The sequence below is a fragment of the Lingula anatina genome, chromosome 4 (genome assembly GCF_051362555.1).
Source record: "Lingula anatina isolate TDL-2025a chromosome 4, LinAna3.0, whole genome shotgun sequence".
Taxonomy (NCBI): Eukaryota; Metazoa; Brachiopoda; class Lingulata; order Lingulida; family Lingulidae; genus Lingula; species Lingula anatina.
The window spans coordinates 2248110-2276061 of record NC_141770.1 but is presented as its reverse complement, the minus strand read 5'-3'; the positions used below and the strand labels follow the sequence as shown (position 1 = coordinate 2276061).

Here is a 27952-nt window from a genome sequence, read left to right as displayed (position 1 = left end):
GGGGACCAAGGCCACCAGTATAGTGGGTTGTGTTCAATAAACAAACAGCTGAGTGTGTATAATTAACAAACAGTCACTGTGTTTATTTCTGTATCTGTTAATTGGAATCCGCATAGGTCAAAACAGCAAGGAGAATGAGATTGTTTGGCTATACTTACTTGGCACAAATTGTATCTTTAGAAACTGTACATATATTGTTGCAGTTTCTGTTTATACGTGTTATATACGCAGACAGTCTCTTCTCAGAAGGAGACGACACATTTCCGATCAGATTCTCTGCTAAAAGTCTCTTTAAGATGAAGTTCTCTTATCCTTTTGAGAGTTTTTCCTCCTGAGGCAAACCTTCGGGTAATGTCTACAAGTGTTCTTGCAGTCTCTCCAGTGGCAGTGGCCTAGAACCTGGATGACAATCACGCCGATGTCAAAATCAAATTATCTGGTGACATTAATTTGCAGTATTGCGGTGTACGACGGAAAGTGATTTGAGCAAGTCGATTATCGTGTAACCATGGTTCTGTCAGGAGTCTCGCGAGACGCCTACGTCAATTGCAGAGCATCGGAGCCAATAATCTGAAGGCAAGTGTTCCGTCTTTGCCACTGAATACACAAGCAGCGAGGCTGCCTCTCTGAATATTTACAGACAGCTATCTCCTCCTTCTGCGCATGCTTCCTACGGTATATAAACTCCTGCCCAGCCAGTCTCCCTCAGATCACAGTTGCCACTGATCAGAACCAGGAACTTTTAGTTGCAGCTTAGGCGTTCAGTTACTGTTAAGCTACACATTGGCCGTAGTGGACTTAGTCGCTTTTAGACATTGTCACATTTTCTCTGTGGCGCTTCAAGTGGAGGCAAGATATTTACCAAGTACTAGTACATTGACATTAAATACATCTGGAGAAATGGAGTGCGTTATGACGACCTCAGCGACAATCATGCCGATACATGGACAGTTTAGTTTTAAATGCTGGAGAGAGCGGCAGTGCCTTAAACCAGGTATGTTCTGGCGAAAGTGCTGAGACAAAGAAAAAAGTGCGCGTGCGCGTGGCTCGAAGCGTTATCGGTGGGGGTTATTTGTTCTCGGTTTTCCCATTAAAACATTTATTAAGATATATATTTAAAAAATTGTTAGGTTAGTTGTTAGGTTGAATATTAAGCCAAAAGGATCATGTCAACGAGTTTTTTACAGGCAATATTTAGTTTGGTTTGCTGATACAATCCACTGAAACAACCATGAGCGTGTGTTTATTGCTTGACGCCCACGAAACGATGGTGTATCAAGCAATGTCGTGATTAAATAAATAGTCATTTAATATCAAACACGAAGTTAAACACGCACCGTGCATTGTTTTATGAATTTCCGCACGAGGTATCTAAAACGGTCACGATTTTCACATTGTTAAAACGTATCGGAAACCGCGCCACGCACCATAGAACTGAAATTATAGCGATCTTCTTTTGTTTAATCGTCGATAAACCTACCCAAGCACAATTACATATTTATCTTCTTATTTAACGTTATTGCATCTATACGCATAGCTCAACGGTATGATGAAATGCCAGACTGAAGGTGCGAGACAAAAATAGATTCCGTTTTCATATCTTATATTCTTCGTTAGATCAACTAAATTACGGCAAAATGCGTCACTCAGTATCATTGGGTTTGAAATGTTATTCTGCAGACGATCACAAGACAATCATGCTGGCGTTTACTGACGTGCAATATACTGACTGTACTTAACGAGGCAGGGGGATATACAGGGCAGATGCCTAGGTTAAAATACAATCCGCTAGGGGTTACTTTCAATATATTTATCGTTAAAAATCTATCATTTTTACAAACCTTCTAATAGTTTCCTTTTCATCTTTTTTTTCACAGGAAGCAGAACGATAGAATTCGACGAATTTTTAAGTATGATGTCGAAAAACAAAAGCAGGGATCCGGAGAAAGAATTGTTGGACGTGTTTCACGTTTTCGACCAAAACGGTGACGGGCACATAGACGCAGACGAACTTTACGACGTCTTAACAAAAATAGGAGAAGTCATAACAAAGGTGAGTTACATGTAAGTGAACTGTTAAGTCGAGCGCTGTACACAGCGTCTGTTTTCAGCCTTGAAACGCCAGCAGCATAGTGAAAATGTAGAGCAAAGTTAATATTGCACACTTGAATCGATATCAGAGAGTAATAAATGCCCCATTCACGATATGGGCAATCTGTTTAATGGCAAACAAATGGCGAAACTAGAAATACAACTGAGAATACTTAGTTCAGATATCTGACGGGAAAAAGCCAGCACGTCTTGCAACAATAGCAGCTCTTTAGCCGGGTCGACGGTTTGCCGGGGAGGCCGTCATTTTGGATCAAACCAATATTCCGTGTGCACTAACTAACTGTGGCTAGTATAAAAACGATTTTTCGTTACTAAATTTTAGATTGAAACCTTAGATGGAAAACTAAATAGTCTCAAAACTCCTATATTATACAAAAAGTCCAAGTTTTTTTTGAAAACACCCTAAATCAAAATTCTAGTCACGGTCCTGAATATCGTTCGTAAAATATGTGGTATGTATTTCGGGAGTGGAAATACTACTTAAAACGTCACTAGCATTTGAAGCCATATTTGTTATGAATGTAGAGATTCGGCATTGACATTATAATTGGTGAGAAATAATCTGACTGTATTTTGGTCCTGATGCTTCATTTGGGAATATCAATTAACGACAGCCTAAATAACATAAAAATCTCCCGACATCGACATAAAGAAATGTATATTTTAAATGATATGCAGTGTAAATTAGAGATCAATTCATTCTTAAAATTTATCCTCATTATTCTTGTTATTCCAGGCTGAGGTTCGTGAAATGATCCAAGAAGCTGACGTTGACGGTGACGGCACAGTAAATTTTACAGGTAAATAATGTTGCACAAGACGCTTTCTATAATTCCCTTATCTACTGAGGTAACGTCAATATTTCGTGATAAGAGTTTGAAGCCGGAGGACGAAACCCTACCAGTAGCAACATATCGTGATGAATACAATGAATTGTATATCTTATGAGAAACACCGAAAATACTTAGAAAATACCTGAAGAGACCCTCATCCTCTTTCGGTAGTCTTTCTCTATTCATCTTACTATCCCTTATGTATATAATTTCCCAACATAAGAATAAGCTCCTTGCTAGTTTTCCTGTCCCCGTTGACGTCAGCGCGGCGGCTTAACTTTAAAGTCATCTAAGAATATCACTTGTAAAAGACCTCTGTGTCGTATTGGTAGACCACCTGTTGCAATTATGCAAATACGGCTTTTTTGAAGTATACATAATATTCACATTTTGCCTTCTTAATTTCAGAGTTTAAAAGGATTCTGACGGCGAAATAAGTAAACCCAATATCTGACTATCATCTGTGATTCTGGGAACTGGCGTGGCGTTGGAGTTGCGCAACGATAAAACGCGACGGAAAGGCCCCCTACTGAGCCAGGCAGGAGAAACGACTTTATGCAATAAAAACTTGGGTTCTTATTTACATCAAGACTACATTACCGGCCCGATTCTGTAGATCATGCACCAAGAGTGTCTGTGAATTAAAAAAGTTTGCCGAAAAAAAACAAAAAAAAAAACGACGTGTCGTAAAACGCCAGTAAAGAAACAAGAGTCAACGACGGTGCAAGTCCGACCCGTCTTAAGGCACCAAAGCGTCGATATTAAATCTTCTGTTAATTTGACATGTTTTGCCCGAAGAAAAATCTTACAAAATTCATTTTAAATTAACATTTTGTGCACACGCTTTCATGAAGATATAACTTTAACGTTGCTTAATTATTATTTTTTTCTCAACACAAAGTGATAGCATAGGACACTACATGTAATTGTCGACCATCTTCGGTCTTTTTCGGTATTCACAGGCTTCATTTTAGAAGTTCAAAAACAAGGAAGATATACATATTGCACTGAGTTAAAATTCAACGTTACATTATGTTGCAGTGCACGTTTTTCAGTGTTTTTGTTAACGGCTAATGCACAGAATAAAAATCGTAATCGGTGATTCTGGTGTGTAGAACACCCAACCAAAAGCAAGTGCCATTTCCCATATTTGTAAATATGCTCTTTAAGAAGTGTGATATTTGAAATAAATTAATTAATTAACTTGATTATTTTTGTTGTTGACACAATCTCTCTCTCTTTCTTTCCCTCTCTCTCTCACTTTGAAATAAACCATAAAAGACACTGTTTCATGACACAATCTCTCTCTCTCTCTCTCTCTCTCTCTCTACAGTAAATCAAAAAGTCGTTCACAACACACCGTGCTACGCTTTTACGCATTCCACGTTTCAAAGGATTAAGGGACACGGTAACAGTAGTTCCCAATTTCTTGCAGAATTTACCTGGTAAACAATACACAACGATTGCGATAGTTGTGAATTACATTGAAACATCGCCGCCTTCATTGAATGTGGTGTCCATGCCTTTATAACCTCACATTTTGACTACGGAAACAGTCTACTGTATGGTCTTCCTACCTATCAAATTGAAAAATTGCAATCGGTCCAAAATGCTGCAGCACCACTACTGACCAAAATCCCTCTCAGATCAAACATTTCACCCATTTTATTCGAACTACATTGGCTTCCTGTACGACAGAGAATTGTTTTTAAATTACTGTTGTTTGTTTTTAAATTCACCAGAGGTGAATGCCCCTCATATTTTAACTCGATGCTACATCCAAGTACACCCAGTCTCACCAGATCTACCAGATCCACCTCCACTCCTTGTTTTATCAGAAATGATAATAAAAAAACAACCAAAACATACGGCCACAGGGCATTTTCAATTTCAGCACCAATTTTATGGAATCAATTACCCTCACACATTCGGACTATTGACAGTGTTGAGGTTTTTAAAAAAGATTTAAAAACATTCTTATTTGCACAGTATTTTAATTAATATTTTCTCATTTTATCAGAAAAAAAGTTTTATTGTTCAGACCATTACTATTTTAACCAGCTTTAATTATTTTAATTGTTTTTTACCTTAGCTTTTATTATATATATAATTAGTTGTAATCCTGATAATTTTACCTGTAAACAGCACTGAGACGCTAGTGTAGTGCGGTTTTAAGAAATAAATATTATTATTATTATTATTATTATTATTATTATTATATATTAATTTTTCTTTCTATTTCGTAATTATGCCATTTTTAATCTCTCTATCTCTCTTTCTTTGAAAATAAATAATTCATAAGGGTATTTTCTGTTGTTGACACAATCTCTCCCTCCTCTCTCCGCCCTCTCTCTCCCTCTCTCTCTTTCCCATCTTTTTCTACTGTAAATCACAAAAACGTTTTTCCGTTTACTAATGTGACTCAACCAGCTTAGCTTTTTATGTTTCAAAGGAAGATGACAATAAAGGGAAACGATGGCAGTAGTTTCAATCGCCTTGCAGAATTTACCTGGTAAACAAAACACAACGATTGCGATAGTAGTGCTAAACTTTAAAACATCGCCGTCTGCATTGGATTTGGTGTCCTGTATATTACACTTTCCTCTTTTGCAATAACACCATATCTGTTTTTATTTATTTTCTATTTGTTTAATATTCGAGAAAAAGGGGGTTTCGCGATGGTTAAAGACGAAAAGCACCCCTGCCCCCGACGTACCCAAGTCATATCGGTAAACCACTTCACTCAACGAGTTTCGTGTTTGTATAATTCGGGTACAAACCATACCAGAGAAAAGGGATAGCTACATTATATAGAGTGCCTAGAAAAAGAACGCCAAACAAAGTACGATTGTTCTGCTTTGCAAATGTATATATGTTTTAATGAAACTACGGCTCTCAGTACATTTGTATAAATCATCAAAGCTAAATGCTTCAATGGCATCTCAATCCACTTACCTCATGGTCACAGTGTTACTTATACGATAGCTTAAAGCTTTACACCGGTATCGTCTATAATTCATATTTTCAGTAGAATGTTCATGCCAGCGGTTACTACATGTATATAGTTCCTTGAAGGAAAATGAAAAAGAAAAAATCTTATCAAGATTTAAAGCGTTGTCGCTAGGATCAGTATGTGAGTTTTTGAAACTCATACATTTGTTCTCATGGCATATCTGAGTTTATGAGTTACCGTGGGACAGATTAATTCAAACAGTCTTCCTTGTCGATTCTTTCCGGGTGGTCGTGATGGTCTACTTGGTTCTGCTGGCGAAGGGCTTGGTAGCGCCAGCACCCCACTGGAAGGTGGAAAGAAGGGTGTTAACTTTAGATTGTCTAACTGATATATAAATAAATAAATAAATAAATAAAATGAATAGATATAAAAAATTAAGCAGTAGATAAAAATAAATAAAATAAAATAAAAATAGAATAAAAAAAATACGGTACTTAAAAAATGCATGTAAAATATCCCTATATACGATTTAAACCTGTTGGTATGTATATGGTGATTTTGCAAAATAAGGAACACGAAGCCTACTGTCTCGAAACTGTGACTTGAATCACTTACAAACATAATATATACAAAAACTCATCTATAAGCGGTAAATTATGAGAACTGTGCTTACAGAAGTCGGGAGAGTGGTCCCAAAGTTCAGGTCCTTGTAAAAAAACTGTCTTGAGTCGGCCTCCTGAGTAATAAAAATGATGCTGTAGAAAATTGTCGGTAAATATAATTAACGGCTGTGTACATGTAACTTTGTAACTTTATCTCTTCCTATGTGTTTCAGAGTACGTTGCTTTCACAGTCACTTAAAATAATTTATTTCAAATAAGCCAGGAAATGTATTTTATCTTAAGCATTGCATTTGGAGGGCGCAAAATGCCTCTTACTCAGTAATCAATTGCCTATATTGACTGAATTTCCAAAACGAGGCTTCTAAGCGGGAAGTGACCTACCGGCATGGCGGCGGCATACGGGCCAGTGACGTAAGCGTCAGACTGGCAGTCGACAGGTCCCTCTCCTGCAACCGCGGTCCGCGAGATCTCCAGGAAAGAACACTTCTTTCTTGGGCAGACGTAAAAGTCTCCTTCGGCTCTGGCAAACCGACCAGTTAGTATGACGGACAGCAACCTGGAACATGAGAAGAAATCATCGTTAGTTTTGAGGGCTCACTTAGTGTTAAACACAAGGCCTTCGTTTCACACACATAAAAAAAACAAACAAAAAAAACAACAAAAAACAAAAAACGTAAGTTGTGTTCCCTGACTAAGAGCTTGGTTACCAAAGTAATAAAGTCGTGGCGCGCATAATGTAATGATACCGAGGAAACACTGACATTGAATCATAGGTCGCATTTACAAAAAACTTTGATCCGCGGACTAACAGATCCGCGGATCAAACATGACCAGCTTCAGTATGCGTGTCAGTAGGCTGAAAGCAATTAAGCGGGAAACCCCTCGGAGATGGATCGATCCTGCTAGATCGATTTAGGTATGGGAACCCAGTCTTACCCTGTGGAACTATCCCAGTAAGCCACCAGGGGAGTGGTCAGGGAGGTCTGCTCAAACACGTCATAGTCAGTCACCACTGTATGAGTACCCATTCCAGTTAACTTAACGGAGAAGCCTGTTGATTCTTTCGGGAAGCATATCCCAAGCCGAACACGTTCACTGCTGCACTCAAGAATTTTTTTCAAAATAAAAAGTATACCATCAATATCCACCCATTAATACTGCATTACATGAAAATTAACGGCGAAAACCCATATATTTTTCTAGTATAAACTGAAGCTCTATTATAATTAAAAGAGAATACATGTAGACGTGTACATTCACAATAAATGAAAGCTAAGTTTTATAAAGGTAACTTCAATTTCAAAAGCCGGGCACTGTGCAAGACCATTGGCTCTTACGTGTCAAAACCGTCTAGATCCATCTTCAAAAAAGTTGGCGCCAGACCTCCAAACTGCATCGTGTAGTTGTATCTATCGATCATCAGGAAACTGACCACCTTATTTCCATCCATGGACTCCTTGAACTCATGGAAGTCGTCTCTCATCATGTAGACGTCATCTTTCAACGTGGTGCCTCCGTGTTTCCTTTCTTTAACTCGAATCTACAACGATGAATAAGGAATGATTCATGGGGAGATCCCCGGGGGTGGTTGGAGGGGGGGAGAGGGGGGGGGGGCACACTTTTCCAAAACAAAATGGCAGCAGTTAGTCTCTTCCTATATTGTACAAAATCTTCCCGGGAGTTATTCAACAGAGTCGGTAAGTCAGCAACGTGCGCTACCTGTAGCATTATGTTTAAAAAATGACAAATACCTGTGCACCGTAGAATGTGATCCTTTTATACCGCTACATTAATCTCGGACGAAAAAGGCGCCAATAAATAAATAAATAAATAAATAAATAAATAAAAATAAAAAAAAGTAAACGAGATATCTCAGATATCTCAAAATTACTTTTCCATATCTCTCCGGGCAGACCGCCATGTTCCAGTTCGTCCTGTTATAGCAGTTAGCCGTAGTGTAAAATTGACGCGGCTTGACCACAGACGCCATGACCTCACCGGTCACAGACCCATCCAGATCGTAAAAGTGGACCACTTTATCACCGTTCAGGTTGGTATAACTGTATATCCCCTCGTCGCCATCATACACGTGGTTCACTCCCTGTAATGCAACTCAAGCTTATTAATGTGGTGTTTTAGAGGAAAGGCCTGCCCTAGGAATGAAAACATAATTTGTACAGGTTAGGGTTAATAGCAGTGGCAAGAATGGTAGTCCAAAGAATGGAAGTCCGGGGTCCCACATAATAAGCACAGGTTATGGTAGAGAGTTGTGACAGGGATATAAGTCCCAGTAAAGGAAGGCCAAGGTCCCATATGTTAAATCAGGTTAGAGATAGCCGGAAGTATTGGGGTAAGGCTCTGTTCTCACAACTTTTAGATCGATCTATCACCGCGGGGAGTCTCACTAGATTACTGTCAGATAATCCGCCTTAAGTGTCCGTCCCCGCCTACTACAAGCTATAAGGGGTAATTAACTTTCGTGTCCGCCCGGCTGACAGCTATTTAGCGTGAACCCCCAGGGAGTTAGGTCGATCCAATGTAGGTCGATCTAATCTATGAGAATGGGGTGTAAGTATCCACATATAGGGCGAAAGACACCTTGCAGAGTAATGACAAACGGACTCATTTTCCTAACAAAATGCCACTCTTTTCACTGCAGGTGTAGCTGAGAGGTTTGAGTAAAACGGTGCAAAAATTCCTGTTATATTATTTATAAAGTCACTGTAGTTAGAAGATAAGACACTGCTAGAAGTCATACTACATGTGCGTGGATTGGGAATATATCGGTAATCAAGCTGCACATGGCAAAGGACAGTTTATCAATCTTATCTTGAGTTGGTACCGAAGAGAAATAGTTATCTAAGTGAAAAATGAATCTGATAAAGCAACATCATTGTTGGTATTATTCCTACAGAAAAAAATATTCAAAAACAAAACAAAACAAATGAAGTTCAGTCTAAATTTTGACTATCTTTAAAATTGCATCCTACTCCACTTTGTTAAATTACAGGTAAAATATCATGTCGTTAGAAAATTACGTTAATGTACCTCGGGGTCGTTTTTGTCAAACTTTATCCCCTGGAAGTTGTTCCAAACTCTGTTAAAGGCCGCAGACTTCCGGAGGAAACCAATGGCACCGGCAGGACGGTACTCGTCAGTTTTATAGCCCCCGAAAAAGGTGTCCCTTACGATATTAACTGAATCGTAGATGACTAGACCGTTAAATCCAGTTGCACTGTCAAAATTTGAAACATAAACCGGTGATATGAAATGATATAGAATGATTATGGTATTCAGCAGAGGTAGTGAGCATGGTTATTAATGACGAAAAAATTACAGCTCAGATGGAAAAGTAATATTATATATTTATATTAGTACTATAGCGTGGATCATTAAAAATTTATATGCGTTGTATTACTGTCTGTTTTTCTTTAATAAAACGGTAAATACAGTGCATATTTGAATGGATTATTTGGTAAAAAAAAAATGTCTTAAAAACAAATGGTAATTGTATATCAGAGCATTGGGTTGCACAATAATCATAATAATTATTATTATAATAATTTTAATAATAAAGTTTAATTCAACAGGGAAAAACACGTTAAGTGTATACTACACTCATACGCATAGAAGATAAAACAAAATAAAAAAAATAATGAAATAAAATTGAATTTAATTAAAATATGGATTCCCATGTTATCAAACCCAGTTGTATCTAAACGTTAGAGTTAAAGCTCAACACATAATCCCCAACTCACGGGTTAGATGTCGGCATTGACCGCGGATGTTTTTTCCATACGTTGTTTTCTTTGTACATCTCTGGTTCGCCTATGTTCTCCGACTGCCCAAATATAACGCTGTTGGTGAATATATCTTCATTATAACCCCCACTGAAACAACCAGTGATTTGTGTTAACATGTTGTCGTTAGCAGACTCTTTGGTTAACTATTTTTTTAGGTTAAGCCTTCGTCTTTCAGGCAACCGTGGATTGGCTTCAAAGAGATAATTATCAGAAGAAAAACAAATCAGGCATTAAAGTACTCACATTGGGAACGTGTGTCCAACAGGGCTGTCTGAGAAACTGAAAATGTAAAATAAACAATATTTTAAAAAAGTAATATTTTGGACATTTTCTTAAATAGCAGCGGTGGCGCTCAGTTCTCTAGGAAATAACTGACGCCTTTTTCCCCCATGGTGAAATAAGATATTTAAGAAGTGAAGAAGATTGCGATAAATACATGTATGTTGCTTATGGCGAAGGTAGAATTGGCCATCTGTAACCCCCTACCCGTTTCCTTGTAGCAGCTACATGCATGTCGAGGCTCGTCGGACGTGTTACTTTTTATATGCGGCGTATGCTATTTTAAAGCACAAACAAGAAAGTATGTATGTATGTAGGTATGAAAGTATAGAATATTGTAAGAAATATTTGGCCTTTGCGGAAGTCACTTTTCCGTGCCAGCCAAAATAAAGGGAACGTTGCTTTCGATTTCTTTCCAGTTAATTAATTATCATGTACTTACGCTGTCTATCGCACAACAACAATACAGAAAAAAGAAAGAAAATGATTTAAGAAGGCTCTCTCATATGTCATTCATCTTTTAAAGAAAGCCTTTTTTATTTTGATCGAAGCACTACGAATCAACCAAACGTCTCGTTTAGCGAAGAACGCTCGGTGATGCTTGGAATTTTACGTCGTAAAGTACCCACTTACAACTTGTATACGAACTCCCTGATGTTTTTCGGGACGGTACCTTTCGAAAACCAGTTAGTTTGCTCCCGATTTATTTCATATTTTCACTCATATTGTGAGAAGATTTCGTTTGACACTTTTTATCAAAATCGCAAGGGAAGAAATGGTGTTTCTGAAATATGAGAGAGCCTCCTGAAGACCACTCACGAGCATTGGGTGAAGGTTATGGGGCTCCCTCTGAACCAAGAGTTTCTCTCCTTGCTCTTGTAGGCGGTAAGGTGGGAGGCCGTGAAGACGGTGGACGGTTTCCATTCCTTCTGAGTGGTGAGAATATCCTCGTCCTCTCCCAAAGTATTATCGGAGAAAAATCCTTTCTATAGAAAAATATATGGCGCCAGATGTTATATAATATCTGTTTTTCCAATGTTTCTTGCACATATCTATTCGTGTTGCAAAGATATTCTTGAGGCAAAAGCAACGGTCATAAGCAAAAATGTTAAGATGACAACGAGTTTGTGAATTTTTTCTCGGTTTAATCGAGTACACTTATCTATAACGTATTCATTTTATACATTAAACTCAAAGGCTTATTGCCCCCCCCCCCCCATGTAAAATGAAAAATAAATTCTAATACTGGATCTCGAAACTGATCTGAAAAAGACCACGTGATAAGGTCAAAACATCCTGATCTCCGTTTCAAAGCAAGGTCTAAAATTAAAAATAAAGTTTTATTATCTTAGTACAATAAAATTGTATAAATCAAGACTATCACTTTGATATCAGCTTTCTTATTTGAGTGAGCCGACATTATTGGTCAACTCCAGAACGGCTGTTCGTTTTGCTTCCCCAAAACGTAAAGCATTAACTTACTATATTTGAGTGAGCCACGTTGTTTTTCAACTCCAGAATGGCTGTTCGTTTTGCCTCTAATGGCGCCATCATGTTATAATCTTTGGAGGGAGGTTTAGGTTCTATCGGATAGATAAACCAGAAACCAATATCCTGTAATATAAAAATCATACGATACTAATACAAACCATGGCGTCAGCCCCAGTCCGTCTACAACAAAGCTTGTGATACAGTTCCGCCAGAAAAAAAGCTTACCAAAGGGTTTCATGCTTACTTTTCGGCGGGACTGTACAAAAGTATCAACGGCAATGAGCAGTGTCCTTTTTCTAAACATTACCTTTACTTATACACAAAAAATTATGTGCGTTTTATAAAAAAACTAATATGTCAAATTGCGCAGATATCTGATTCATTACATCATGACCGTAGTATTCAAAACATTTTTGAAAAGTGGACATTCGGTAGATGAATCGTTCGGCAGCCAGTGGACGCCCAAACGGATCCGTGTGCAAGGGACCATTCCCAGACTCTATCATACTAACTGTCGATCGATCTATCTCGATTCTCGCTAAATTGCGATCAACTTAAGAGGCTAAGATGTCTGTGACGCCTGCTGAAGATGCTAGGGTGTAATTAGTTATCATTTAGCAATAGGCGTGCCAAACATAGAAGCCGCTTAAGCTGAAAGCAATTTAGCGAGAAACCTATCGGAGATGGATCGTTCCTGTTAGATCGATCTATGTAGGTATGGGAACCCAGTCTAAATCTCACCTCAGAACCCGCAGCCACGTTATTACGGATATAGGTCAGGGGATTGGTGATCCAGAAAGTACCGGGACTGAAGCAGAGAATATGAATCTTAGTTTGTTTGTTCTAAAAATGAATGTCATCAAATGTATCGAAGAGCAAATGAACTACACTGTAAATGATATAAGCAACGCGCGACGTTATATACTACTCTTTATACGCCCTATTTGCATTTTTTTCAAGTCGGCTACATGCACGACTTATTTATCTCTGATAACGGACAAACAAACGGGAGTAAAATCATAAACAACGATCATATTAAAAAAAGATAAATAAGACAGTTATACCTCTCGTCAGCGGGCCGAAGTTTTCCCTTCAACGTTCCAAGTCCAATGTTGCCATCAAAGACAGTTCTTTTTTCACCCCCGTCCTCGAGATAAAAACAATGTCCAAAGGTCAGGTAACCTACGTTGTCAATAACCTATTGGAAATAAATCAATAAATCTGTTTGTTGATTTACTTCTTTATCATTCTGTTGTATGTAGTTATATACAGCAATTATAATAATAATAATAATAATAATAATAATAATAATAATAATAATTTATTAAGATTGCAACCCAGTGGGTTGAAGTTGTACATAGTATGTTAAAAAAAATTATAATGATAATAAAATTATGTGAAGCGATTCTCCTAAGTGGATAAAAGGGACTAAAATTAAACTCTGGGAAACTTCGTTCTGAAAATGAATAAATAAATGAATAAAAAATAAATAATAAATTTATGTAAAATAAAGATAAAAGTTTGCATCCACCTCTTTGAAACCCAATGCCTTTCCTAAATCCACTGAGGAATTATCTAACAATGGCTGCAACAAGCGCGTCTTATATCCTGAAGCGATTTGTGAAAACCCTGTGTAAGGCGTGGCCCGTTATAACCCACCTGTACTCCGTGAGTGCCGTGGACAGTGACGCAGCGGGACCAGGCGTGGTGGATCGAGTTCTGCCGGATGACAGGCGGTTCCATCCCAGGCAGGTCACGGTCCAGGCACAGGTGGAAGTGGATAGGATAGGCGCCTGGGAACGAAAATAACTGCTTAGAATGGAGAATATTGAAGGCGTTGTTATTTCCCCCCTCTCTCTCTCTCTCTCTCTGTCTCACCTATCATTCAGGTGCTATTTAAGCAGAGATGACTCTTATTAACCTTGAATAGAACTTATTAAGCCAGCCGTTTCCAAGGGGGGGTCTTAGAGTTGTTTTCCTGAAAAAAAATGAATTTGTTACCGTTAAACCCTCGTGTACTTAGATCAAGATTAACCTAGAGCGGACCTTTTACGGGCAAAATGGTGATTTGTCTGAACCCTTCCCTTCGAACCCTGTTTGGCTACGGGACATAAAGTATAAGTGACAGGTAGGGTGGCGGGGGATGACTAGGGGGTAGCTTCACGCCTCGACTCCCTCACCATGCCTGAATATTTAAAGGTAATTAACGGGCCCACCTGTGATGCGCTACCATACATGTAGGTTTTCGATGGTCAACGCAACCTACCTAAAACGGCTTGCTGCCCCATGTTATAGAATTCTGCTCCTTCAACATTACCAGTAATGAAGTCCTTGGTGAACTGAAAGATGAATTTCTTTATCTATTTATTCATGTATCTAGCAATCCATTTATTGATTTCATCATTGTATCTTATTGTGCTTTCACTTGTTAATCAAAAAATTACTAAACGAAACGATATTTAATCCTGAACCATACCCAAGAATAAAAGATATCCTTTGTGGCGATTTTCGTGCCAAATTTAATTTTCCTCGTTAAACACTGATAGAATACATTTAAATCCCACCTGGTACGTTATTAAAAAATTAAGAAGAAAAAAAAAAGAAAAAAGAAATGATAATCAATACTCAATTTGTTAATTAATAGTAATCATCATAACCTTCAATTGTCCGCCAAAGGTATCCATTTGAAAGTTGTCACACACGTTGTCGCCGTAACACTCCAGTTCCATCTGTCCCCGTATCAGAACGTTCCTGGTGAGAAGTGACACTTCAGCGCGCATGTCAACGTTGTTCGTGATCTCCCCCCAGTGGTCGTAGAACAGAGGTCCTGAATAATAATAAAAAAAGAAAAAAAGTTGTGAATATGTGTATTTAATGCAGAAATTGAAAAATCGCATTGCAGAAAAGTTTAGCTGCTAACATTCAGCTCGTTTAATCCTTACACAATGCAAGGGTTTAGGTTAATTGGTATTGATCTGAGATATATATGATTTTTTATGATTATTTAAAACGGTATCTCCTGATTTTCTTGCAGATTGCAATATGTTCTACCAGGGTGGGTGATCAAATTAAACGACGGATTTACAAAAGAACATTTTCATATTCGGAGCCCCGGTAAATAATCCTATAGCGTGATGAGCGAAGTTACAGAATTGGTGTCAATTGATTACTCTCCACCAGAGCCACAGATTTTCACTAGATATTAACAAACATGCCTCTAGCTAAGTCTCTACACTTTTTCTCTCATGAACGATAATTTCAGTGAGGAATTAATGTCATCATTCAACTAGCCTTTAATTTCGAATGTGAAATACGTACGATCTAACTTGACTTGGTATTTAGAGCAGTCGCTACAGTCCACCACCGTCCTCTCCTCTGCCTGCACCCAGTCGTAATCTGTAGACGACACCACCACCACGTCACCTGGATATAAAAAAATGTTATAATAATAAATATGAAAAAAGAGTATTCATGATATTTGTAGTGATCCTCAATTATTTTCAGAGTTCATTGTAATTTTTCTTACTGGATGAAAAACATCATCATCTTGAAAGTATTAATAATAATAATAATAATAATAATAATAATAATAATAATAATACTAACAAGCCCCCACTGACCTGGTTTCCATAACGACACATCATCTATAACGTTCAGTACCGGCTGGATAAGAGCGTCCATCACCATGAAGCGGACGAACGACCGCTGCTGAGTCTTCAACGCGATTTCGTGCTTGACTTCGGTGGCGCTCTCCACGGTGTAATATTTCTCCCCGTAGTTCAGGGTGAGTGGCCCGGTGGCCGTGTTAATGTGACCGTTGGTGACGACCAGCTCCTCCTGGACCAGCTCAGGACTTCCTGCGGCATACAAGATAACAATAATAATAATAATAATAATAATAATAATAATAATAATAATAATAATAATAAAAGTAGAAGCAATAACAAACAAACCAAAAAATACATTGATACATTCATTAAAAAATTAAAGACATCAGTGTTGGCATCCTCAACGCCGCTCGGCTCCAATATTACCGACGATCAATTTTTGCCTCTTCATGCGCGTAGGAAGCAGTAAGATGTGTTTCAATTTGGGTTGACTGGGGGAGTGCCAATAACCAGTCAGAAAAGAAAAATCAGCTTTGCCCCACCCCTCCTGTTGTTAGGACAGACATGGTTGCAAAAAATGCGAATGGCGACTTAAACACAATATAAAACGAAAAACAAAGAGTCTTAAGTAAGTTGGCATATTCAATAATTCCAACTCGGATAGTTTACAGATAAATTTCGAACAGTTTAATTACCTTTGACAGCCACCATCGCCCAAGCGTACCCAGGTTGTAAATTTCTGACTTTACTGGCTCCGAGACTTTCCAGGAAATCGTACATTTCCGGTATGTCTTTCGAACCTCGCATGGCTGCCATGACTACCTGGCCGTCAGCGAGAACTGTAAGGGAAATTAAATTATGAGGAACATAAACAATTATCCTCTTTCACTTTTTTTATTTTGCACACATCCCTGGTCACTGACTTGTATACATTACTATATGGAAAGATAACATTAGAGAATAGACAGATAATAGCTTCTCCATACACTGGCAGTCTGGAACATAACAACAAAGCGTGGAAAAACTTGATGTAGGATGTCAGCGCCTCCATGGCGCCACATTATTATATTGAGAGAGAGAGAGAGAGAGAGAGATAGAGAGAGAGATAAATTGCATTAATCGGTTGGTTGTCGTTGTGTCATTAGATACAAATCAAATGTCTCGTTCACCTAGCTCAAATTGTTAACGCATTAAAACGAATATAAAGTTCAGCTTTCCTTACCGTCACTCACGGTGTTAATGGGATCCGAGGGAGACTGGAAGACGCTGGGATTCCCGGTAGAATCAAAGGCATACATGTAAAGACCATCCTCAATGATGCCCCAATTTTCACTGGTCTGTGAACAAAAAATATTGATATTTATATAGCTTCTAAACTCTGGATTATGTGCGGATAATCAATATTTGTTGCAGTACCTGTTGTAAGGTTAGACACGATAATCAGGCACATAACAAGCAATTTAAGGGAGTAGTGATGTTTCTTTTACTAAAAAGTGGAACTTTTACCAAGAAATCTCCGTGACCAAATTTTACCAAGAATGGACTTTTTCCCGGCAAAGAGGGCAGTTCGTTTGCCACCCCCCTCCCCCCGAACTCCCTGGGTACTGGCCTGATAATATTAACTGTGCACTTTAAACCGCGCCTTGTTTTGGTTAGTTTAGTCACCATTACTCGGATTACTCGACAGAAAACGACCATTCAAATAGAAAAAGCGCATTCAGAACAGCGGACTAACAGATCCGCGGATCATATATGGCCGAATCTATTCAGTATGTAATAAAGAATTAAGCGGAAAGCTTTTTAGTGGGTCGGCCATATTTGATCCGCGGATCTGTTCGTCCGCTGTTCCGAATGCGCTCAGAGCCACTCACGTCATGGCTCCAAACAAGACCATCGTCCCCTGCTCGGATCTTGCGGGCCGTTTCGCTCAGTTTGGTCCAGGGCAGTTTATTAGCTCCGTGGATTTCTAAGGACCCGCCTTGTACACCCAGGAACTTCTGGCCAAAGCCAGGAATACTTTCGTAATCATCTCTTTTGCCTGAGAAAAGAAGCCAACTATAACTTAATTTATAAGCAAGGATGAAGAATTATATATGCTTGGCAGGAATATAGACAACTTCCCATCTCAGAGTCTGTTGTATACCCCCCTCCTCGGCATCAAACAGTGCCTGCAACATTTGCACTTACAAACGGTAAACTTACTGGTATGTCGCCTTAAAATATGTTGATGTTACTGCGTTTTTTAAGCTACGTGTATTTAGTATGTTCATTTTGTTTTACCATAACTTGTTGAAATTTCGAAAAAGAATTATTTGATCTCTTTATGCAGTCTTTTCACACAAAGTTAAACAAACCTAAAACTGCTTTTTGAAATATAGTGTTTCCTGGACTCTGTAGCATTTCTGCCGTGGTGGTTTTTCCTTTTTTTAATTCCAAATAATGAATATTACCGCAAATTAAGTCAATACTTTGCCTTTATACTGGTTATTTGATGATGTAACGAACAATAATCTCGAAACTAATCTTGTAGTTATTCGACAATTTCACACTTCTAAATGGTTTTGCGAAATGCATATATTGTAATATCGCCTCTTTAACCTCCCATGCGCAAATGGACCTAACTTGCCTCTTTATGCTCTATAAGCTCACTTAGCAAAAATGAATAAGTCATCCTCGATTTTACATACCTGTTAAAGTAATGATAGCCTTTCTGTTCCTAGGAAAGCGACAAGTGCTACTACCGATTTCAAGCGTCCCGTTTTCACCCACTAAAATGTAATCGGTTAGGATTTCAAAGTCGCTCTCGACTCCCCAAACGAGCTTTCCGCCGTGGTTGATGGAAATGGAATGCAGACACGGCGGGGAGACGTCCAGGAGAATATGCAGGTCGTTGCTGATGACGACGCTGGAACTTTCCTCGGGAACCTGTAAGAAATCAAGCATTTGTTGAAAAAGTGATGTGTAAAACGGTCGCGGGGCAGTCTCCATGTTGCTGGAAGTCAGGTTTTCAGGGAGATGGAATTTTTTAAAGAACTGGGATGGCCTTGGACAGTAACCAGCGGGTTAAGTTTCTGACATTTAACGTTTGAATCACAGTGTGGGTTCAGGCATTTTAATTTGTGACATAAAGAAACATAATTAAAATGAATCTGTTCTGTGGGAAAATCGCATTTCCCTCGCCAGCCAGCATAATTACACGTTTAAAATGTATTTGTTTTTACTTCACAGTCAGTCCATATGCATTTTTAACCGCCAATAGTCTTTATTTTTGAAAATTATGTTTCGCAAAATTTAGGTGGACCCTACCTTTCCATCGGGCCAGGAGGACGGTTCGCTCCAGCGTTTCAGAGTCTCGGCTTTCCACGGGCAAGGCGAGATCAAGGGAAGTCCAACCCAGAGAAGGGCGATAGTTTTAAAAACTATCCCCATCTTACAACCTTATTTCTTCTTGCAGCTGCAAGACTTCAACCTTTTTAACGTAAGTCACGCTTGGGTTCCTTCTGATTTATATGATTCCACTTCTATCCGCCCGTATTTTGTCCAAGTTAAATGTCTACCCGCGTCACTTAACCGAAACTCTAATACCGGCAATTAGTACCAATGTTTCATTACAGAATGGAACAATTTGCACAGCACGATAAACAACCAGCACGATCCCGTCATAACTGTCCAGGGCAACATCTGTAAATTGAAACTAAAAGGTACATAACTGTCAGATTTATTTTTCTAACTGATGTACATTAACGACAAGGAAAGGCAAAAACTGAGTTTATAATTCATCAGCATGATTGGGAGGATCTACTTGTCAAAAGACACATACAGATTAAATGTTAATGTACTTAATGTTCAAAATTGTCAGTCTGACAGCATGATTTAGGATATGAAGCAGTCTGATTGATGAAATTCGAGTTTTTCTGTCAAGTTAGTTTTGGTCCATAGTTGAACAAGGATTGTTGGAAATGGATATAGTTTTTTAAACTGTAGTTTTTTAAACTATATATTCATTTCCAAAAATTTTGTATTAAAATAGTACGAGACTGCTCTTTTGGTGAATGACGTAGATGTTTTGAAACAGAAAATAATAAGTAATCGTTCGTAGGATAGGTGCTGTGGTTCATTGCCAGCCACACTTGTAATATTTTTAGATAACATTTGTCGTAAATTGAAGCCTTTTCCCAGCCAGCTTCCAACAGAACAATCCTATCATGGCCATAACGTGTTAACAATTATTTGGTGTTTTCCAAAATTTCAGAAACCCTCACTAGATCGATCTATTGGCACTCCCTTTTCTTGGTGCTCTTTATCGAGGTTAAATAGATAAATTGAGTGAAGACGGGAAATTAACCATTCATTTACTTAATATCATCCTTTTGCTTATTGCTTATTGATATTTAGCTAATTCTATCTCTGATTAATGCTGGTGAAAAACTTTCGAAGACCCCTCAATTTGCCCTGCGTGGTTTACCCACTGACGTCGAAGACTGGCCGCACAGTTAAAGATAAGTAGAACAGTTCAATTAGTCCACCATTGATATATCTAAAATCTCTAAAGACTAACTCTAAAAACAAAACGTGTCGATTTAATTTAAATAAATTAGCTCGCCCCAGCCTTCCGCCCACTGCGTTAATTCTTTGTATTACTCAAAAAGCTTCTTCCATGACTTAAAGTATAAAAGAATATTTGGTGAAAGCGGTACTCGATAATCCTTAAGTGAAGTCAATCTTAATTTTAGTAGCTTCTCGAACAGGAAAAGGCCATTAACATAGATCATGTTTACTAAGTAAATGCGAGCCAGACAAATTATAAAATAATGGAAGTCACCAAGAGTTAATGACCGATATTTATCAGACATTTACAAAATTACAGAGCTTAAGTGATTGCAGCCAGCATCATGGAGTTGAAGTGAAAACGGAACAACGGTCTTTCTTGCAAAACTCTTGTTATTACGCAATCTACTGTTATTTAAACCTGCTCCTCAAGTGGCATCTAACTAAGACAGCAATATTTGATGTTTTTCATTCTTATTTATTTTTTTTTTCTTTTTCATAAAACTGAGGAACTGGTAAACTAGGTGGTTAAAAAGGTGTAAGTAAAACTCATCGTGATGAAATAATTAACTACTAGGGCGGCATTAGGTCTTGTTGAAATAATGTTTTCTTTTGGACATAATGATCAATTAATTAGTTAAAAACTTTAATCTATCTCTTAAACAGATAATATAGGTGTTTATTAGAAAACTAAACCATTGTGATCATTATAACTGTTATTTTACAAAAGCGTACTAGTTATTTCAATAAGAACAGTTACCGGGTGGTGTCAATAAGTACATAAAGAGTAGGAAATACATAATTCATTCGCGACGTAATCAAAGTGGGACACACCGCCTCTCTAACTAATGTGGGTTGGTCTCTCCGTTCCTATGACTCCAACGTTATGCGTCTATGCCACCAGACTCTGAATTCAGAGCCTTGAATACTAGACCTTGTTTGAGAAGCTGGCACAGAGCCCTCCTAGATAGATAATTTCTTTTACTATCACTGAGTGGGAAATTGTTTGCTTCACCTTTGATTTTCAAGAGCACAATGGTATCAAATGCGGTTCACACCGACACGGTTTTACTTAACGCAAGTCCCTCAGAGGAGGGAATCGTTAAAAAACGTTGATCATAGCTAGATGGTTTTGACCCACTTAGGTCAGGCTTACCTCTACCATTATAACTAAATGAAGACGGATTCTTTGTTTCATGGACCCTTAGGTTCGTTACACTGGCATATGTTCAGAGAAGATGGACACGCAATCTGTCGTCTGTATGTCTTCTCTAACGCATTCACAGGCTCACCCAGTGACTATAATCTAGAGTTTTGTCGGAGCGGGGTGATACAACAACTACTTAGCCATATTCACGTACCCTAGGCTCTAGATTTCAGTTTTTCAAGCTCGGTCTTGATTTCATTTATAACCCATATCAACAAAACTGGCTCTACCCACTAGCGTCAAGCGGAGGGCTCGTTCGGCAAAATTTTGCCTGGGGCGCTTCTATATTTGGAAGTCACTGGTCTCATACGTTACAGCTGTATCCGCCTGGAGCTCCATATTTGGAAGTCACAAGTCTCGTACGTCACAGCTCTGTGCCGCCTGGCGCTGCCTTTCCAGCCTTGCGCTGACGTTATCTCGTGCAGACGAGACAAGAAGCAAAGTGGCTGCAGCGGACTTTGAACTGAGAATAGCCTATCTTACTGTCGAAGGTCAGTGCCACAACAAAAGCAACTTTCTGCTTTAAAAACTGATTTTTGGTGTAGCCATTGAGCAGTCCTTATAGTGGTATCGGGCATACAATGTAACTTTAAAACCTCCGAGTCTATCTGGTTTCCTGAAAAAAGGCAGTCGTATTGTAAGATTGTCAGGGTTAGCTTGTTGACTCAGTAATGCATGGGACTATGACTGCATTCAGAACATCGGACCAACTAGTCTGCGGGCAAAATAGCTTGCCGTCTAATCCGCTAATATTGACGTATTCAAGTAGGTCGGCCATATTTGACCGGTGGACTAGTTAATCCGCTGTTCTGAATGCGACCTATGTCACCAAGATCAATGAGGAAGTGGAACAAAAGACACTGTCTGTCGCCCCCTCAGCCCACCAACAATCAGAGGGTTCCAAGTCCTGGCCCCCGTTTCACAAAAAAACTTAAGTCGGTTCCCCTGACTTAGGGCTTGGTTACCAATGTAATTAAGTCGTTACGTCACTAAGTCCCGTTTCACAAAGAATCTAAAAGGTCGCTTACGTCGTTTTTTTCTTAGCTGTAAGTCGACGATGTCAAGCCTCCTCGGGAGGAGACTTAAGTCGGCAAGCTCAACTAAAACTCGGTAAATGAGAGCATAAACAACAAAAATTTGGAAAGAACATACCTCCTTCAAGATATTGTGTTATAATATCCTTGAATAGCACTGACATTTATGGAATATTAAAATAAAAAATAAAATTCCACTTTACCCAGCCGATCGCGTGTTTGTTTATGTTTTTGACCGCTAGACGTCCCTCAGTAGTGTTCCACGACAAGCTTATGTTGAACTGTTACTTTGAAGTTGTATTGAAGTTAAACTAATCAATAAAGTTCAAAAACAAACTTTGTTTGTGTTTTGGCTGATTTTTATTGTTGATAAACGATCGTTCTCGGCCGAAAGAGGTCATGAAACGTCATGTCTTGTGAAACTTTTGCAATTTTACACCTCCTTTTCTTGAAGAGTTTCTCGTGCGCGTCCACTACGGAAGTCGTATTCTAAGATGGGCTAGAGGATTTTGCCAATAGAGGGCTTCGTGTGAATACTAGTTATTTTACATACCACTTGGTGCGCTGTATTCCCATTCACAAAATGATGACGTAGACGTATGACCCTATTAAGCTCAAGTAAAATAGAAAATAGGGATAAACGTACTTAACAGCAAGTCACAATTAAAATATATTATGTTTACGTGTTTTCTTGTGTGTGTCGTTTTAAGGAATTGTACATGTAATGTGAGAACAGAATAACTCAAATGAGTTGAAACAGCGTTGGAAGGAACATATTTATGCACTATGTAAATAACGTCACTTTAATTATTATTTACAAGCATTTTCACGTGATTATTTTCAAATGAATGTTTAATACAGATAACATGTTTCAGGGTGTCGACTTTGGCAAATGAAGCAGGTGGCGGGAGACTCACATCGTTATGAATAATATAAAACGTGTATTATATTATTTATAAATGGGTAAAACAATCCGCATAATTATCAGGCCTACATGTATGTTATATTAACGGGTATACTATATAAACTACCAATTGAGAATTGTTGGGGGTAATTAGTACCCCCCCCCCGCCCCCTTAAAGTTACTCTTTTGCAGCTGAAATTGTCAGTTACATCTAAGAGCATAGATAATCTAAGGATACTTGAAATTAAACAGATTAATTACACTGTAAAAAATCACACCAATGGTCTCCGTTAAAATTAGAATTTTGAATCATAGTTCTAAATTGTACCAAATGGCACTGTTCGGCCTATTGAGGGGGGACGAGGGTAAGCTTTGCATCTGCAGCCTGTCATGCCAAAGAAAAGCCGGATCCCCCTTCAAATAATCCTGGATCCACCCCTGACATGCATGGATTATTTCTAAGTAGTAGTATCAATCCTGTGTCGAGAAAAGTGGGAGCCGGGTGTGGCTTGATTTGTCCTATATAAAGTTTATAATGTTAACCTGTAAATTGCTTCTTGCCCCCCGATTTGTGAATTTAATGCTTGCCCAGGAAGCATAAAAGAAAATGCTGTATATAAAGAAATAACTTATTCTTCCAACTTATTGCCACCAACAAAGTATAATTTAACATATTAATTGATCCATTCTTACCAAGACAAATGTTCAAAGAAAAAATAAATAAATTTACAGTTTCGATATGAAAGACATTTGTGGATGGATTGTGGATATTTTTTGTTTAAACACTCCTTCATTCTTTAGTAAATTCAATTTTTGTTTCTTTTTCCTGTTAGGAATATTTTAACTGAAGTTGTAGAAGTGAATATTTTATTCATCACGATTTATTTACTGAGCTGTGCATGATATATAATCCACCGAACTTAAACCTGTGAAACATTGGGTCAAGAATTTTGCACATAAATGCCCATTTTTAAGCAATGCCGTTGGTTATTAAAAAATGGCAAAAACTAAAAAAGTGTAATACCAAAAACACCAAAAATATATTTATTCTCATAAAACTTTTAGCATTACCATGTCACCCACAGAAAAAAGTGGTTTGAAAAAAAAGAAATAAAGAAAAAGATGCAGTTGATAAAAGGTAGTTTAAATAAATCTCAATTATGGAATACATTACATACATACTTACATACATACTTATTTACACAAACACACACATTTATATAGGAGATTCATATTTCACATTGAATACATTGTAAACAACTCAGAGAAATATAAATTCTATTTTACCACCAAAATGGTGGTTCTTGCAATTATTCTGGAATCTGTGCTTGCCACTTAACCATGTGACCTTCACAGATGACTAACCTCTGATAATCTCTTAAGAGTTAAGGGAAATCCAAACTTATTTGTTCTCTTGGGTAAGTTACTTTTTCGTGTAAATAAACAAAATTATATAAATATTTGGTCAACATTTTATCATCTAATGTGATCTTTTCTTAAAATAAAATTCATTCACACTTGTCTTTAATAATACACAGTACATCATTTAAAATAAGATAAGAGGAGAGCCTCATCTTTTAATTAATATTTTACAACAATCAGTAGGTTAATCATTTTATGTTACTGTTGCACATGTATATTGATTTCTCTTAGATAAACTGCATGTGGTGTGTTTACTGCAGGTAATAAAGAGACCTTGGGTTTGGAAGTGGATAAAAAATGTTGTGAACCATCCAAATTTTATTTTATTTTAAATGACAATTTAACTGTATTCCAGTATATCATTTTTTTTTTCATAAAATTAACTTAGAGGGCTCTGGCATAACTTAAGATTAACTGGCCCTTCTACTTCACTTGCAGTGTTTCATTCAGATATATATAAAAATAAGGACATAAATACAGTACAGTATTATACTCTTAATTCAGATGCCAGTGCACATGACTCTTTAACAAGTCCATCACCCAGACACCATTTTCAAAGAAATACCAACAGCATCCCATCTGCACCTTATAGAAATAGTAATAATAATAATTATATATATATATATATATATATATATATATATATATATATATATATATATATATATATATATATATATATATATATATATATATATATATGTAATGGAACCCCTACAGTTAATGCAAAAGTTTGATCCAATATTCTTTATATATAATATTTGATGTAAGTATTTGACAGTATATAATAGTAACATTATTTCCAGGATTTGGTAGTAGTGGCCTCTTCCAGAATTATACTGGATCCATTATCATTTTTGTTTTAAATAAAGACATGTCACAGTTATAATCACTGGGCCATATAAGATTCCCTTTTGCACTTGTATAATTTAAAAAAAACTGTCACAAGTGTTGCATTATGACAAAATTAACCTGCTCTTATGCCCATTGGTATTATTTTGAAGTGCCTTTTGTCTGCAACAACTGAAAATCAAGAAAAAGATACTATTAGTTATTAGCATTAAACATCAAACCAAAGGGACAACACAGTGATATTTCCAAACAGACAGGTGGGAAAACATGACCCCATCTATTTTGGAAGCTACAAGAATCCAGGAATTTTAAGTGTCAAAAACTGTAAGATCCTTAAAGGCTTTCTCTGGGCATAGTAAACTTGACAGCAATCAAATGAATTAAATTCATAAATTTAAATATTAATGCATGTCTTGAAAATAAATATGAATACACATTACGTTAGAAATTTTTTGTATTTTAAATCTATCATCCAACTCTTACTTATACATAAATATCATAATTATCATTATCATTTTTTAACAAAAATAAATTCCATATTCATACCAATATTTCTTAAAACCAGAATGGCCACATTTAGCCTATTAAAAAGTCTGGCTGGCAGATCTTTGGTGTTTTGCCCAATCCATATTCCAACAGGTGCTCCACTGCCTGAATAAAAATTAATAATGATAACAAAATTTCTATTGATACACTAGGAAAAAAGGAAAATCCCTACACAATGGTTTAATGTATATATACAAATATGTCTATACAAAGTTAATTTTGATGTTCAATAATTTATGGGTAACTGTCTGTGCTGTTCGTAAAATGTTAATAAATTCACATTGGGTGTTTATATTTTTGCTCTGTGTTTATGTACATGGTCTGGTCATATTGAATAATGTTTAACCCTTGCTCGGGATCTAAGTAATAAAATCTAAAAATTATTTTCATTGGCCTACAAATGTTTCTCTTGGGGACTCTTTAGAGGTGTACAAGTTTAGAACTTAGACTGAAATGTGTGCTTCCTAGGTAACATAACTCACATGTATACACCACAGCCGACAATCTATTCTTGGCCAGTCTCTCAAAGGGAATTGACATAGGTGAATTTACCCTCCTTTCTTCCACAATACTAAGTACAATACAGGGGCGGATTTAGGGCGTCTTCTGGGTCTTCCGGAAGACGGTCAGATTTTAAAGTTTACATTGACAGGTATCTAATTATTTCTGTCGGAAGACGGTCAAAAAATGGAGGATGGATCAACAAAGATAATTTGGAAGACTGTCAGGAAATAACTCTGGGTCCGCCCCTGCAATAGACACAACTAAAAAAATAATAAGCCCTAGTCAGTTCAATGTGTCTTCATGTTTCACAAAATACAATATTTGGTGTTGGGATGGGAATAAGTCAAGTGTCAGATCTAATACAGAGTACTAAAATTCTCCAAATTATGTCTTTTAACTTGTTTTAATAGGGGGCGTCTCGATAGTCCGAAGGTTCATTGGTCCGAATGTTCATTGGTCTGAAAAGTGGTAACATTTTCATCGATTTTTTAATCAAGGATTCATTGGTCTGAAGGTTCTATAGTGAATATTCGGACCAATGAACCTTCGGACTATTGAACCTTCGGACTATTGCTACGGCCCCTTTTAATACACAAATAAATGTAGCGATTTTTTTTATTTAAACAGGATAATTTAAAATTATATAGATTTGTTACTGCCTTATGTCAAGCATACCTTATAGCAGAGTTACAGTTATTGAAGAGATAATTAACTGCCTGCATTTAATTTAGTAAAAACAACCCAAATACAAAATTTAAATCTAGGAGAGTCCCATATAGGCCTAATGGATTGAATACTTACCAAGACAGCATAATACATGTCCTCATCTAATGCAAACTCTGACACATATAACATTCTCAGGTCTTTTTATATCACTGACAGAGAAAAAATTAAAATCAGAAGCAAGTGGAATTAATTCAAATTAATCTATTTATTGCAATTTGGGATAGAAAACAATTATACTAACTAAATGCCATCAAACCTATACCTGTATGAAAAAAAAGAAAATGTAGAAAAAGAAAAGTATTGAGAATAATGTTTTTTTTTAAACATGGGTAACCTTAGAAAAATAAGTCATGTCTCCATCATATACAATCCTGGACATTACATGAAGCCTGAAGGCTCACATGGAATGAAACACCTGTAAAAAGAACAATTTAAATGATGATGTTTCTACCTCATATGACCAAAGCATTCATTTTCTTTTAAAGATCTTGGAAACATCTTGACAGC

The 27952-nt window shown here is 37.3% G+C and overlaps 4 protein-coding genes and 1 long non-coding RNA gene across 5 annotated transcripts; 1 reads left to right on the top strand and 4 right to left on the bottom strand.

The window, feature by feature from the left end:
• The first annotated feature begins 471 nt into the window (after positions 1–471).
• Positions 472–4071, top strand: LOC106167755 (calmodulin-like). Its single transcript, XM_013546615.3, has 4 exons — positions 472–994; positions 1878–2053; positions 2849–2912; positions 3354–4071. The coding sequence occupies exons 1-4, from the start codon at positions 901–903 to the stop codon at positions 3380–3382; spliced, it is 363 nt and encodes a 120-aa protein (XP_013402069.2). The 5' UTR covers positions 472–900; the 3' UTR covers positions 3383–4071.
• Positions 4072–5806: 1735 nt separating this feature from the next.
• Positions 5807–8055, bottom strand: LOC147762051 (uncharacterized). The gene is made up of 5 exons (XM_087012137.1): positions 7859–8055; positions 7458–7619; positions 6903–7077; positions 6572–6634; positions 5807–6241 (listed from the first exon to the last, which is right to left on the bottom strand). Exons 1-5 carry the CDS (start codon positions 8005–8007, stop codon positions 6197–6199), a joined length of 594 nt encoding a protein of 197 aa, XP_086868263.1. The 5' UTR covers positions 8008–8055; the 3' UTR covers positions 5807–6196.
• Positions 8022–13115, bottom strand: LOC106167982 (cell migration-inducing and hyaluronan-binding protein-like). Its single transcript, XM_087010588.1, has 9 exons — positions 13102–13115; positions 12836–12902; positions 12086–12217; positions 11423–11589; positions 10568–10603; positions 10280–10411; positions 9570–9756; positions 8413–8622; positions 8022–8048 (listed from the first exon to the last, which is right to left on the bottom strand). The coding sequence occupies exons 1-9, from the start codon at positions 13113–13115 to the stop codon at positions 8022–8024; spliced, it is 972 nt and encodes a 323-aa protein (XP_086866714.1).
• A 2265-nt stretch (positions 13116–15380) lies between these two features.
• Positions 15381–19131, bottom strand: LOC106169034 (cell surface hyaluronidase CEMIP2-like). Its single transcript, XM_087010586.1, has 7 exons — positions 19009–19131; positions 18390–18627; positions 17574–17740; positions 16925–17039; positions 16398–16541; positions 15715–15951; positions 15381–15517 (listed from the first exon to the last, which is right to left on the bottom strand). Exons 1-7 carry the CDS (start codon positions 19129–19131, stop codon positions 15381–15383), a joined length of 1161 nt encoding a protein of 386 aa, XP_086866712.1.
• Positions 19132–25548: 6417 nt separating this feature from the next.
• Positions 25549–26719, bottom strand: LOC147762050 (uncharacterized). The gene is made up of 3 exons (XR_015334178.1): positions 26698–26719; positions 26216–26320; positions 25549–25840 (listed from the first exon to the last, which is right to left on the bottom strand). It is a non-coding gene; the product is annotated as an uncharacterized LOC147762050 (long non-coding RNA).
• Positions 26720–27952: the final 1233 nt, after the last annotated feature.

Excerpts from the sequence above, each read along its gene's own strand:
- LOC106169034 (XM_087010586.1), bottom strand. The coding sequence starts at position 19,131 with ATGGGGATAGTTTTTAAAACTATCGCCCTTCTCTGGGTTGGACTTCCC. Across the intron at positions 18,628-19,008 it reads CCTCCTGGCCCGATGGAAAG|GTTCCCGAGGAAAGTTCCAG; the intron begins GTAGGGTCCACC and ends GATTTCTTACAG. Across the intron at positions 17,741-18,389 it reads GGCTATCATTACTTTAACAG|GCAAAAGAGATGATTACGAA; the intron begins GTATGTAAAATC and ends TTCTTTTCTCAG.
- LOC147762051 (XM_087012137.1), bottom strand. The coding sequence starts at position 8,007 with ATGATGAGAGACGACTTCCATGAGTTCAAGGAGTCCATGGATGGAAAT. Across the intron at positions 7,620-7,858 it reads GATCTAGACGGTTTTGACAC|CAGTGAACGTGTTCGGCTTG; the intron begins GTAAGAGCCAAT and ends TCTTGAGTGCAG. Across the intron at positions 7,078-7,457 it reads TACTGGGATAGTTCCACAGG|GTTGCTGTCCGTCATACTAA; the intron begins GTAAGACTGGGT and ends CTCATGTTCCAG.
- LOC106167755 (XM_013546615.3), top strand. The coding sequence starts at position 901 with ATGGAGTGCGTTATGACGACCTCAGCGACAATCATGCCGATACATGGA. Across the intron at positions 995-1,877 it reads GCGGCAGTGCCTTAAACCAG|GAAGCAGAACGATAGAATTC; the intron begins GTATGTTCTGGC and ends TTTTTTTCACAG. Across the intron at positions 2,913-3,353 it reads CGGCACAGTAAATTTTACAG|AGTTTAAAAGGATTCTGACG; the intron begins GTAAATAATGTT and ends TCTTAATTTCAG.
- LOC106167982 (XM_087010588.1), bottom strand. Across the intron at positions 10,412-10,567 it reads GTTGGACACACGTTCCCAAT|TGGGGGTTATAATGAAGATA; the intron begins GTGAGTACTTTA and ends TGGTTGTTTCAG. Across the intron at positions 8,623-9,569 it reads TTGACAAAAACGACCCCGAG|GGAGTGAACCACGTGTATGA; the intron begins GTACATTAACGT and ends GTTGCATTACAG.